Source organism: Tamandua tetradactyla, chromosome 6, assembly GCF_023851605.1.
Source record: "Tamandua tetradactyla isolate mTamTet1 chromosome 6, mTamTet1.pri, whole genome shotgun sequence".
NCBI lineage: Eukaryota > Metazoa > Chordata > Mammalia > Pilosa > Myrmecophagidae > Tamandua > Tamandua tetradactyla.
In genome coordinates this window covers 179,349,289-179,362,622 of record NC_135332.1, presented here as the reverse complement: position 1 = coordinate 179,362,622, position 13,334 = coordinate 179,349,289, and the positions used below count along the sequence as shown (strand labels likewise).

General features: G+C 51.6%; 1 protein-coding gene across 2 annotated transcripts in view; it reads right to left on the bottom strand.

The window, feature by feature from the left end:
* Nucleotides 1-11,751, bottom strand: part of KHDRBS3 (KH RNA binding domain containing, signal transduction associated 3) — a 198,473-nt gene extending 186,722 nt beyond the window's left edge. For both annotated transcript variants that reach the window (XR_013178562.1, XM_077167749.1), the window contains exon 1: nucleotides 11,614-11,751. Coding sequence is in view for 1 of the 2 variants with exons in the window: in XM_077167749.1 (XP_077023864.1) it covers nucleotides 11,614-11,701 (88 nt within the window). In the remaining variant the exon portion in view is untranslated. The remainder of the gene's footprint in view (nucleotides 1-11,613) is intronic.
* Nucleotides 11,752-13,334: the final 1,583 nt, after the last annotated feature.

Sequence of the window (13,334 nt, the reverse complement as noted above, 5' to 3'; positions counted from 1 at the left end):
AGAAACAAGCAGGTGCCTTGCTGACAAACAGAAAAACTGCTTACCAAGCTTAAAACTAACATCTGAATTTTGGGAATTTAAACAAAAAAGTAAGCAATAATTAAAAGGCTGATTTTATTTTAGCACCATCAGAGAAACTTATACTGGACTTCATTTGCATCCTCACAGTTAAGTTATGGTCACGTCCTGAGACACTGGGGGGCTGGCCCTTCCTCAGGTGGGGCAGCTCCTGGCTCTCCATCAGCAAAGCCCCGACACCTGGTCCCTACCGAGAACGGGATTGCACCTGGGGAAGTCCATGTATCACTGCAAAGTAATGAAACCTTTTTTCAAATAAATTAGAGCAATAAACTACATCATAAAGCTGAGAAGAAACAAATGTATGGTGTGCCTATAAAAGGAGAGCAGGGCATTTTGAGATCTCTTCCCCATCTGCCTGGCTGAAGTTTTCCTTCGCTGCGCAGGTAGAACCCGAGTCAGGTGAAGCACGGCAGGCCCCACCCAGCCGGCCCCACCCAGCCGGCCCCACCCAGCCGGCCCCACCCAGCCGGCCCCACCCAGCCGGCCCGGCACGCTGCCTCGGGAGAGGCCCTCTGTAAGGAAAAGGCAACCTTTTGGTTATAACAAGAAAAACACCCACACAAGTTTTATGCAACTGTTTTTTTTTCTCAGTGTTACTCTGCATATTGCGCACACTACATATTAAAACACTCTCATCTTGCAAATACAGACTCAACAAATCAATGTCAAAAGAATTTGACAGCCAAAAGATCCGAATAAGAGAAATGAAGCCAAAAGATCCAAATGAGAGAAATGAACGGTTGTCAATAAAAATAGCTCACAATTATCAGTGATTCATTCACCCACACACTGTTTCTTGCATCCCCATTGTGGATGGCATGGGAAAGCAGCGTCGAGGCTTGGTCCCTGTTCTCTAACAGTGGAGGGCAGGGAGGATCAGCAAACCACAACCCTTGCCTGTGCCTACAGAAAAGTTTTATCCCAGCACAGCCACGCGCACTCATTCAGTTGCTGTCTAGAGCTGCTTTCCCACTGCAGCAGCAGAGCAGAGTCGAGTTAGAGCCTGCAAAATATTTACTATTTGACCTTTTACAGAAAAACTTTGCTGACCCTATCTTAGATTTTAGCATAAAGACCCACACACATCCTTTCAGCTGTTAGAGAACAGGGATTAAGCCCTTCTCTGCTCTGCCTGGACCATTCACAAGAAACGTTTTGTGGATGAATGAATTACTGATGCCTGTGAGAAATTTCTAGTGAAGACCGTTCACATCTCTCAGCTCTGGGTGACGACGGAGCCCAGAGCTCAGTCTCTAAACACCATTCCACCCTAAGGGAGACAGCAACCCCAGGGCTGGAGCAGGACAAGAGCGAGAGGAGCCTCGAACAAAACGCTGTGCCAGAGAGTAAAAAAGCACTCAAAAAGTGTATATCACAGCAAAAGGATCAGGAGCCAGGGCAAAGGGCACCCACCGGCCAAATCCGGGACAACTTGAGAGGAGACAGATCCGGTGCAAGTAAAGGGTCATCACTCCTTGGATTAAATAAGAATCCATGAATTTACATGGAAAGATAAGAAAGGCAGGGGATGGAGATGGAAGGGAGGAAAAAAGAAAAGAAAGTATTCCTTTTCAGTAGAATGCCAACCAATAAATGCAGATGGACTGATCTAGAAAATTACCAGTTTACAACCATCGCAGTAATTAATTCAGGTAAGAAACATTAATAGATGCTAAAATGTGTGCAGGAAAGTTTAAAAGGGAACAGAATACTTGCTTCGCCTCATAATCTATCCCCACAAAAGAACTAATTGATTACAAAGGAAAAGAGTGACTTCCCAGTGGTGATAACTGGCAGATGCTGCCTTGCCCACAGGATCAAACCTACCACCACTGGGGTGGGACAAAGCGCTGGGGTCGCGTGCTCCTGAGGCCAGACCTGAGAGGGGCCCATTCCCGCTGCACTGAAAGCACCACCCCGGAGGGCTGAAAGGTTTCCTACACAACACCCGTTTCCACAGAGCACGTCACAGCAGGCGAAGGATGGGAACTGTTCCAGTTCGAGAGACTAAAGGGACTGGACACCCAAATGCAACAGGGGCTCCTGAACTGGACCCTACGTGGACAGTACTGAGACAAGTGGGAAGTTAGCACAGGAACTATAGATTAGATAATAGCATTTAATCAGTATTAACCTTCCGAAATCGATCATTGCACTGTGGTTATGTAGGAGAAGGCGCTAGTCTTCAGGAAATGCACGTCAAAATATCAGGTACCTAGGGGTCTAGGGGCCATAGCAATGCACCTCACTCTCAAATGAGGCATGAAAATACAGCTATAGACAGAATGAGAAAGCAAGGATGGCGAAATGTGAACTGGTGATGCAGACAAATGGGTACACAGGGGCACTAGTCTTTTAATGCCAGGAAGAACAAATAAAGACTTTTGGAGGTGGGGGAAGAGAAAGGAGCAGGGGAAAGAAAGAGAGAGGTCAGATTTAAATAAACAACTACAAGTAGGAGCATGAAAGATTACGGAAACACAGAGGAGCAGGCAATTAATCATCGAAAGAGTAAAAAAATATATGCATAAGCCCAAGCTCTTCTCGTACCTGTGATATTTCTGCATCCACCTAATTCCTCCTCCAACCTTAAGACCCAAGAAAGCCCAGCCTACCCGCAGTCCAAGCCAGGTGCTGCTCTCTGAGCTCTCAGACCTTGCGTGCATTCTTCCCCGCAGCACCCAGCCCAATCTGCACACCGCACCCTCTGCGCGATTCTCTCCCACCCTGGATGGCGGATGACTGGCCACGGGAGCAGCTCGTTTCTCTGCACTTATCCCTGCCAGGCATGACCCTACGCAGCTGCTCACACACAGCTCGTTTAAACCCCAAAAACTCCCAGGGGGGCTTTGTTATTTTGTATTGCCATTTTGCAGACATGGAAGCTGAGATAGAGAGGGGTTAACATCTTCAAGGTCACAGACAAAGCAGTGCTTAGATAGGAACCCAAGTTTATCTAACGTGAAGCTGTGTTCTTAACCACTCTTTTTTACTAAACAGTCTGAATCTTATTCCAGTATGAGTTTCAATTAATTGTGGTTTACAGATTGTCAGCAAACAAAGGGTGGATGGGTTTTGCTAAGCGTTTTGCTTCTGTTAATTTCACTGCGCATGCCCAAACAGAAGCAAGGCCAAAAAAGCACAGGGTGGCAGGGGAAGATGGGACCCCAAAAAGTGACCTGCAGGAAATCCACTGTGCTGACTGACAACCAAGTCCTGAGCTGTCGGATTCAGATGTAAAAGATAATATGTCAAGAACAGAAACTTTTAAATGTTTATTATTAAACTCATATCAGATAGACCAAATATATTCTAAGGTGTTGAAAATTTACAGTGAATTACAGTAAGGAAGTAAACCCCAGCCAGGATCACTGTCGTATGACGTCACCGTCCTGTCATCGCACTGTCAAGGCACCACTGCCAGGTGCAGGTGAGGGAGGAAGCCCAGAGACAGAAAGAAACCAGCCAGAGTCACAGTGCACATCAGCAGCGCAGGTGTCAACCAATATCAGCTCAACAAATGACAGAAAGAAAGGAACCTCAAAAGCGCAAATGTGGAAGTCCCTGGGGACCCCTGCTCCAGGGCGCAGCTCTGCGGCAGTGTCGCTCAAACTGGATCGTGCCTCTGCCCAAAGCTCTCTCCAGATCTCGGACCCGGTGCTGGTCAAGGCCCGGCACCCCCAAACCCACGGACCCAGAAGGCAGAGGACCAGGACCCCCACCACCGGCCCCCACAGCTCTCCCGGCCGGGGTTTACTTCCTTACCCAAAGTACCTGTGAACCCCAATGTACCTGGCAGCGAGGCCTGTAACCCGCCCCGGCACAACGGGCAGCCGACCACGGGCAGCAGCACGAGTGAGCGCGCTGCCCTAACACTTCCTCCAGCAAATGCTGCAAGTGGGTGAAGCGGGTTTCTGGGGGGGGGGGGGGCGGGCGGGGGGTACTTCTAGGTATTGTTTTTCTATCACTTTGCAGTTTCCCAGGTTGAAATTCTTTCCAAATAAAAAGTTAAGACGTTTTCAACTGAATGGTTTTTCAGATACGGTTTTTCCCTTTAGGGCATAATGGTCCCCAAACGTAAATCAATACTTAACTTTTTATCCGACCTAGAAAAAACCGTACGTCCTCGAATGTCTGTTTCCTAATTGACGGAACGAGACCAACCAGCCCACCTCCCGGAGGCCACCAGGATCCAAGGCAGCGGCCTGTGGCCAGGACCTCGCGACAGGGTCTGCACGTCGGGCGCTCGGAGACGGAGGCGACAAACAAAAGGGAGTCAGGATTCCCGCAAACGCTGCTCCCCTGGCGCGTGCAGCTCTTACGAGATTAGACAAACGGGCAACGCGAGCAGGGCAGCACAGAGCCCACGGCAGCCGGGATGGACAGCTGGAGGGCGAGGGAGAGGCCGGGGCGCAGCGGCCAGCGCCCGGTCCCGCAGGGTTTCTCCCGGAGCTGCAGCCAGCAGGGACCCCCTAAGATTTACATCAAAAAGGGATCTACGAAGTGGCGCTCTCACCCGATCACATCGATCACATCGTCAGACCAAAAGAGACCCTCCACCACGCGCAGAAGCACCTTCCAAAGCCGGACAGCAGCAGCAGGGCTGGCGGGTGGGGACGGTGGGGCTGGGCAGCTCAGCGATTCAGGGGGAAACAGCTGTGTTCCTGGGGAGAGGGTGCTGGGCGCCCAGCCGCGCCTCAGGATGTGGGCGCGCCAGGATGAGCCTCAGGTGCTGACGCTTGGGGAGCATAATAGAAACCAATCAGAGCTGCTGCTAACGTTGCACATGACATTAATGCAAGAAGCTTCCCAAAGAACAAGTCTCTCCTGCAACAGTGCTAGGTTTGGAGAATTAAAAATCATTCTATAAACATAAAATTACCCTAAGAAATGAAATTAGATGGTTAACATATTAAATACGATTAATATTATGTATTAAATCATATATTCCATGTCTGGAAAGTGAAGCCAATACACACATCCATCTCGGGGCGTCCCATAACAGTAACAGGCGATGTTTACGAAGCCGGCATTATGTCTCAGACACTGCGCTTAGATCACATTTAAACCAACAGTCCTGCAAGGAAGGCGATAAGGCCCCATTTTACAGATGGGAAACCAGGGCTCTGAGAAACGAGGTAACTTGCATGGGCTTACAGACAGCCCAGCTGGGGCACCCCCTGAGCCCATGGCTCTCTCCAGGCCAGCACGTCCCTAAGCAGGAAAGAGTCGGGACGCCCAAACTCTGCCAGGAAAGGCAGAAAGCACCATCTCCCCTACAAACAACACCCACCAGGCTTCCAGAAGGTTCTGACGGCAGTTTGTGACGCCACCGTCTGCCTCTCTGTGCAGTGTGCAATCTGCCCTTTTAACCAGGTCAGCTGTCCAATACTGAGCTGCATGGTAGAGAATTCCCACAAAAGCCCAATAGGAAGGCAGGAATGGACAGGCAACGAGAAGTCTTCCCCTCTGGCAGGCTGCAGGGGTTCACTGCACCACGTCCCCCTGGAAGCTGGCCAACACTCCCCAGCTGGCTGACCTCAGGTGAATCATTTTACCTTCCCGACCTCTGCTTTTTCAGCCGTAAAATAAGGTAAAATGTTTTAGTCTTTTAAGATTAGAAGAATTAAATGAAATAATATACATAAAATATCTAACCCAGAAAAAGTTCTCTCTCTCTTTCAGATGGAGAATGTCTAAACACACCATAAAATGACTCTATAAATCCCTCATATCACATTCTCAACCAATTCTTTCTGTGATTAAAGAGCATTAAAGTAAGAGGCTCTGTGCTTCTAAGAGGTTACTCTAATACAGAGCTCATTTAGTGAGAATTTGACTTTCTAACGCAGGTTTTTCTATTTTCTCCTTGACCACTGAAATACACATAATTATAAATCCTTATCATGAATGCCTACTGAAGACTGAAAACTATTTCTGGAGAGCACAGGAGAAAGGTGAATGTCTTTTCAGAAAAACACATTTTCAACATCTTTTAAAAATTCACCATCATCAATGGAGATTCCTAACTGGCTTCTAATATAATGAACTTTTATTTCAAATACAAACAACCATACCAAATTCTCTCCCTCTGTGGCTTTTCTTAAAGTATCCCGGCAAAACACTACAGATTTGATTTAAAATTTCAGCCCAACTGCTCACAGAGCTGTGCACCTTGGCTGTGCAAGTTCCCTTATGTTTCAGAACTTAGACGCCTCATTTGGAAAAACGAAGGAGGGGTCAGGGACAAGACCACCAAGCCTGCAGAATCGGCGGGGGACTGGAGGTAACACATGGAAAGCACCTGGCACAGAAGAGGCCCTCAATTTGGAAGCTTTTAGCATCATCATTAAGCCCAAGGCTTAGGGACACTCTCCCCCTTCTGGGGGGCAGGGGGTGAGGTAAAGATGTACACCATTCTATCTTCATGCGTGGCAATATCTAAAGAGTCTTGATGTCAAAATAGCACCCGCATTCGATTTGCATTTTCAACTGACCCTCAGGCTCTGGGTTTCAGTCCAGCATCTGAGACTGCAGATTAACCCCTCCTGCAGAGGCAAAGGCTGGGGATAAGGCATGCAACAAAGACCTCCAAATTCCTCGTTTTAATCTGTTCCAAGATACCTCATCAGGAGCTTTGGGAAGGAGAGCTAATTGTTTTAGAGTACACTGACTCATAAACTCCTCAGGAAAGAAGAAAAGTAAATCAACATCCCTTTCAAAGCAGATCTGAGAGCGTTCTCTCATTATCCCCCAGGAAGGGCCCCTCCCATAGGACCACTTTTAAGGGGCTTGTTAACACTGCACTTCCCTTAGAACCTTCCAGAACTGGTGGAGACTCCCTCCCCACCCCCAACCGGGGTGCCCTAGAGTGCCAAGGGGCAAAGTTCTTTAGTGACTGCTCCAGTCCAATCAAAATACTTTCCAATTCCTCTACCTTTACGATAATTACAACACTGAAAGCAGCTGTGGGGCAGGCCCTCCCCCTGGACAGGCCAGTGTGAAAGCACCAGACCTCAGAACTGGCCCCGGGCAGTTTATCCACTGGGGAGAGCAGAGGTCAGAAATGTGAAAGATGCAGCACCTTCCCCTCCCAGCCAGGCAGAGGAAAGGACAACCCACCCCCCTTGGAGAAGAACCGGACCTGGCCTTGCCCTGTCCAGCCCCCTGGGTGGGCCCTTTGGGTGCCTGAGTCTCAGTGTCTGCCACTGAAAAGCTGAGTGCGCAGACAGGAGCTGTCCAGGGCCTGGGGCGGGGGGTCCCCACCATCCGAGGGCCAGCTGCAGGGCCAGCACAGGCGCTCTGGGCCAGTGGGGGACTGCCCCCGCCTCCGGACCCCCACGACTCCCTGGCACAGAGGTGCAGCCACCGCCCCGACGCCACATCGCTGCCAGCCACAACCTGCGCGTCGCCCAGAGTCACAGCGCACTAGAGAAAACCCAGACACAGTTTAAGAGTAGAGTCTAATCATCCATTTTCTCCTAGGAAAAAAACCCAACAATACTGGTAACTCGAAGACAATTTAAACCTAACCACGGTTTCTGGATGAAGCAGTGTCAGGCTAGTCTGAAGGCAACACGTATAATTCTGGAATTCCCTGTTCTTACTCCCTCCCCTGACAGCTCTGACAACATTCAGGCAAATGAAAACTACTGCCCCAAAGGAGTCCCCCAAATGAAAGTTCAAGCCATAGGGTTCTGTGGATGACACAAACATGTATTCGGGCAAAGTAATGATCCTCCATTTACATACTTTTATACCCTAAGTATATCCTAAGTAAAGCTAAGAGTCCTAATACTTGAAAAATTGATATAAAATAGTTTTCAAAGCGCCTACCAAAGATATATCAGTCTGGGCCCAAAAAGACCACCTTAATCGTGACTCCTCTGCTCCACTCCCTCCTGTAACCAGGAATGACAAAACACACCTTGGCAGTGAGCCAGTCACCAATACATACATTATATCCGATAATTAAAAATACAGGATTATGTAATCTTATTTAATGGTTACTTAGCTTGGATTGAAAACCATCCAAAGCAATACCAGAGAGTTGGATTAAATTATGATGCGTAAGACATTTCTGAAGATGTGTTTCAGTAAGAGTCAGCACACGCCCTGCAAGCAAACATCATCTGAAACACTCAGCGCTTCTCCCATCTCCAATCGGCCCCTTGGCAAGTGACCACTGTGTCAATCCACCCTGTAAGCGCTGGGGGGGACGGGGGACTGGGGGGGGGGATGGGCAACATGTATCTTCTTTCATTCAGCAAAGAAATCCAGTTACGTTACCCAATCTAGAGTACTGCAAATTTCACTCTACTTTTGGTAGAAAAACAAATTCAATATTTTCGGGGGTGGGGGGGACGGGAATGGGGACGGATAAAAGAACCAGCTGTCCCAGGAAAGAAAAATAAAAGTTAGCAACTAATGCTCATCATGAAACACAAGCCCTGACGAAGTAAGAAGTACCACCTACACCAATGTAAGATTGTCAATCCTGGTGCCATCGAGATTTTACTTCCAGAACACGAGAAAACCTCTGGCCTGGAAACCGGCCAGCGTTACTAAAAACGAATTAGAAGAATGACTACGAGTCATTTTTAAACTGTCATTACAGTCACGTGCTGATTACCAGAGGAATATAACGACCACAGGAGTTCTTTAATTCCAAAGTGATACTTGGCCTAAGCACGAAAATCTTATACAGTGAATGCACCATAGTTTGAATCTTTAAAGACCATGGAAAACATGTCCAGAAAGAAACTCAGGAGAAAAAAATCAAGGGAAGTCTTCCTGCAGGTCGTCCTCCCTATGCTGAGCCCTCAGGTACGATGGGGTGCACTACATTGATTTCTGCAGGGCTCTGAAGGCGCGTATGAGGAGTACTTCATTTCCTCTCTGGTGGAGGGCCAAGGTGGAAAGAACAAGTAGAGAGCTGCACAACCCAGAGACCTGGGTTCAAATCAGATCTCGGCCGCCCACCGTGCGCCCAAAGAAGCGGCGCCCCCCCCCCCCTTCCAGCCTTGCAGGCTGCCTCGGCGAGAAGGGGGAAGTGCCCCGGCAACTTTAAAATACTAAGCAAACATAAGGCGCTGAGAGCATCTGGAGATGTAAACCGTAAAATACATCTACTTTATGTCACTTGGCAATAAAATAAAGGTTTGCAATGCTGACCCATTATCACTGCACAATTTAGAGCCGGAATATCAATTCCAGGGTCGAGATTCAGAACAACCCCTGAAAAGCATGGTTTTCAGAGACAAAGCCAAACATTTAGCTAAAGAAGAATAGATCTTTTCACATCGCCAATACTGAGATGAACTTCAGATGTTAAAATAAAGCTTCCTAACTATCGATTCTAATTCAGACTCAAGACACTGTGCTTTATTTAAAAGTTCACTAGTGAGCATGAAGTTACATAACAGAGTATAATTAATATTTTAAATTGCAGGGCTTTGCACTCTGGATGTCTGCCCATGATGTGAAGGGAAAACATTAGTCTGAAGTAATCTGAATTAACAGTCCTCCTAAGAACACAGGAGGAGCACCTCTTCCTTCCTTCACATCCCATTCAACGTGAGAACTGTCGTTCTCACAAGAATTACATTTCTGATGGAAAAGTAAAGGTAATCCAGCTTAGCAACAACAAAAACATTTCTCCAATACCTGTTTCAAGTAACTGCAAGCCACTGACACTGGAAGTAACAGAAACCAAAAGAATTTCCCATGTATTACCAACACAACGCTACACCAACATGATACACAAAAATAATTGACTTTTGAAATAACTTATTGTTTTCAGTTGGGTTATTTCCTTAACTGAGTACACCACAACTTTGATTGTTTCCTTATTAAGAAAAATGTACTCAATTGCCCAGTTCAGAGTATTTCTCATGCCACTGATCTCACACAATGTACAAAGAAATTTCTTTCATAGAGATAACAGCCCAGCAGGCAAAAAAGAGATATACGTAAATCATAAAGAACAATGAATACAAACCTAACTGGAGAACTGTTCAGAACAAACAGTACAGGAATAAAACCTAATTTTTTTTCTCTCATTTAAGAATACATGCCCATTAGTTTTTCACAAATCCATTTTATTAGAGAAACAAAAATAAGCCTGCAATTAGAATAAAATGGGGACGCTCTGTAAACCCATTCCTGTTCAGCAATTCAGACAGCATGCTCAAATTCTTGGAGACAGTAAGATCCTCTCTCCACCAGTCGACAGCACACACCCTCCTCTGAAGAACCGGTTGCATCAGGCAAATATTAGAAGTTGCTGTTTTCAAATGTAAAAATCTCTGTATCAAATAAGAGTTAACCACGTCCTCCTTCACTTCCAACGAGAGAAGAGCCAGGACTAGCACTGAGAACGGCAGATCCGATTTCTCTCGGGGACCACGCGCTGGCCACCCAGGGCGATTTCGGTCACCAGCTAGCCTCTGACCAGACACCGTTTCTGTCCTCCCCGAAAGACAACCAGCCGCCCCCCAATCCATCTTCGGCTGAAACGCGGGTTCCAAGCGCAGGCGGGGCGGGGCTGCTCCCGAGGGACTCATTTACCGGGCATCCCAGCAGGTTCCTCACAAAGCCCAGGGGCCCGGCCAGGCGACATTGAGGGCAGGCGGCCCCGACCCCGACTGCCCGGAGGTTCTCACGCTCAGCTGGACGGACAGGTGCTACGACGACACAGGCAGAGAGGACTCCTCTGCCAATATTCTGAACCCCAGACACTAATGAGAGTCACCCACCCAGCGCTTCCCGAAGAGGAGAAGCAAGTCAGTCGAGAAGGGGGCTCTTGTGCCCGCTTCTTCTACTGACTCCTCCAAGGGCCAGGCTGCAGGCTGGTGAGATGCCTACCCCCAGGGAGGGCAGACTGTAGTGCCTCCTGCACATGGGAGGAACAGAGGGCTCCTCCACTGGGACCACTAGATCCTTTTCTTCAAAGATGCTTTGGGTCTGACCCCAAACCTCCTCCAAGGTCCCCAAACTTCACCAACAATCCAAGCACCTGCTACTTCACCTCGTCTGTACTTGTTTCCCTCAAATCCTTCCATGTTCCTCCAGCTCTTTCTCCAGTCCCTTAAAACAAACCAAATGCCCTAGTTCCCCTTGTCCCCCGCACTCTCTTCTCCGATGAGATCATTCAACCTCCTCCCCGACAAAGCCCCAGATTCTTCCCCATCTGTTTCCCGTCCAGAAGTTTCCCTGGGGTATCCCCAAGTCCCCAAAGATTCCCTTCAAGTCTCACCCGACACCCCGCCCCCCAGTCTTCTCCTTTCTTCCTAAGCCCCCTAAATTCACATCCCCGTCTTCCAGCAGAAGTCCCATATTCTCGCGGGTCCCCACCCAAATGCCCCCAGATTCCTATCTGTCCCCTCCCCACAGCCTCCGCGATGTCTCTCCCCAGCGCCCAGCGCGTTCCAGCCAGTGGCACCCCGCAGCCCCCCACGCTTCCACCCGGCCCGCCGCTCCCGCCGGGGCCCCAACGGCCCGGTCGACAGTTAACCGCCGGGGCGCCCTCACCCTGGTTCACCAGCCGCAGAGCGTGTGTGAAGGAGGGGTCCAGGGAGTCCTTCTCCGCCATCAGCTCCGGCAGGTACTTCTCCTCCATGCTCGCCGGCCGCCGGGGCCCGGGACGCCGACTCGAGGCGGCCCGCGGCGGCCCCGCGCCCCCGGCGGCGCGGACCCGGGCGCGGCGCGACAAGCCGGGCGGACGACCCGGCGGCGGCGGCGGCACAGGTGCGGACGCCGACCGCGCGGCCCCGGTCCCCGGTGGCCGCTGACTGCCCCGCGCCCGCGCCCGCGGCCGCTGCCTCCCGGACGCTGCCCCGTGCTCCCGCCGCCGCCGCCGAGCCGAGCCGGCGCCTGGGGCCGGGCCGGGCGGCGCGGGCCGCGACCCTGCAGCAGTCCCCGCGCGCCCCGCCAGCCGCGCCGCGCACCGGCAGCCAGCGACCCGCACGCCCAGCGCCGCCCGCGCTCTCTGAGCGCTCGGGCCCCGCGCCCCGCTCGCGCCGCCTGCACGCCCCGCCCCGCGCTGCGCCCCGCCCGCCGCGCCTGCGCGCCGCGCCCTCCCGCCGCCGCCAGCACCGCCTCGCGGGGCCCGGGACTGCGCGGGGGGCCGGGCCCGCGCCGGGCGGGGTCTGGGGGCGCGCGGGCCTCGGGGAGAGGCCGCAGAGGTGCCGTGGTAGGGCGCAGGCCGGGAAACTGAGGCCCGGAGAGGCTCAGTGGCTCATCCAAGGTCACCCGGAGAGTGAGCCCGGAAAGCGGGGTGTGCACACAGCCCCCCGGGACAAGGGCCGAGCCTGGAGGGAGGAGAGGGGCCCCAGCTTGGCGCTGGCCCCAGGCGGCGGAGGAGGGTCACGGGGGGAGCCGCCCGCCCTTGGACGCGCCCTGGATTTCCTTCCTCGTCTGACTTCGCCTGGCCCGCCTCTGCATTTGCAAGAAAACGTCGCGGGGGGCGCAGCCCGCGCCCGGCGCTCGGGCTCCCAGCGCCCGCCTCCTGGACTCGTGGCTCCGAGGCCGATTACATAAAAGCGCGTGCCCTTCAGGGCGTCTTTGTCACACCCGACTTGCCACCCCATTGTCATTCTCTTCGCCGGTGGAACCGGCTGTGCCTGGGTGCGGATGAACGAGCTGCCCAGTCCCCTCGCGGGGAGACGCCCCCGGATACACAGGCTCCCCCACGCTGCGCTCAGATTTCCCAGCGTATGTGCAGCACACATCCCAGCGGCCTGAGGACTCCTGCCTCCCCCCCCCCCCAAACTCCAAGCTCAAGAGCCAGCCTCAATGTCACCTTCCCTGGACACCCTTCCCGGACTTCCCTGCAAAGCTGGCCACTCCCCAGCGAGACCAGTAATGATCTGTTTCCAAGGACGACCTCCCTCCCCCCCACCACGCCACCCCCACCCCCACCGCCATAGCAGGAACACTTGAGCATCTCCCAGTCTGGGTAGGGTTTGGGCTAGGGGGAGGGTCCGCAGCCGGTGACAGGGCGAGGGCCTGGGGAGCACCAGTTTGTTAAAGGAATAAGCTAGAGCCCTGCCGCCCCTTGTGGGCGTCCTCACAGCCCCCCCACCACACCCCCTGGATTCTTAAATGCAAATGGAGGCAGCTGTACAACCAGGGAGAAGAAACCAAAGGAGACTGCAGACTGCTGCTAAAGCCCCCACTCTCCGTGCCCAAGTCCCCTTATGCTCAAGCACGCCTTCTGACCTGACTACCAGGTACAGTAGAACCTTCTCACA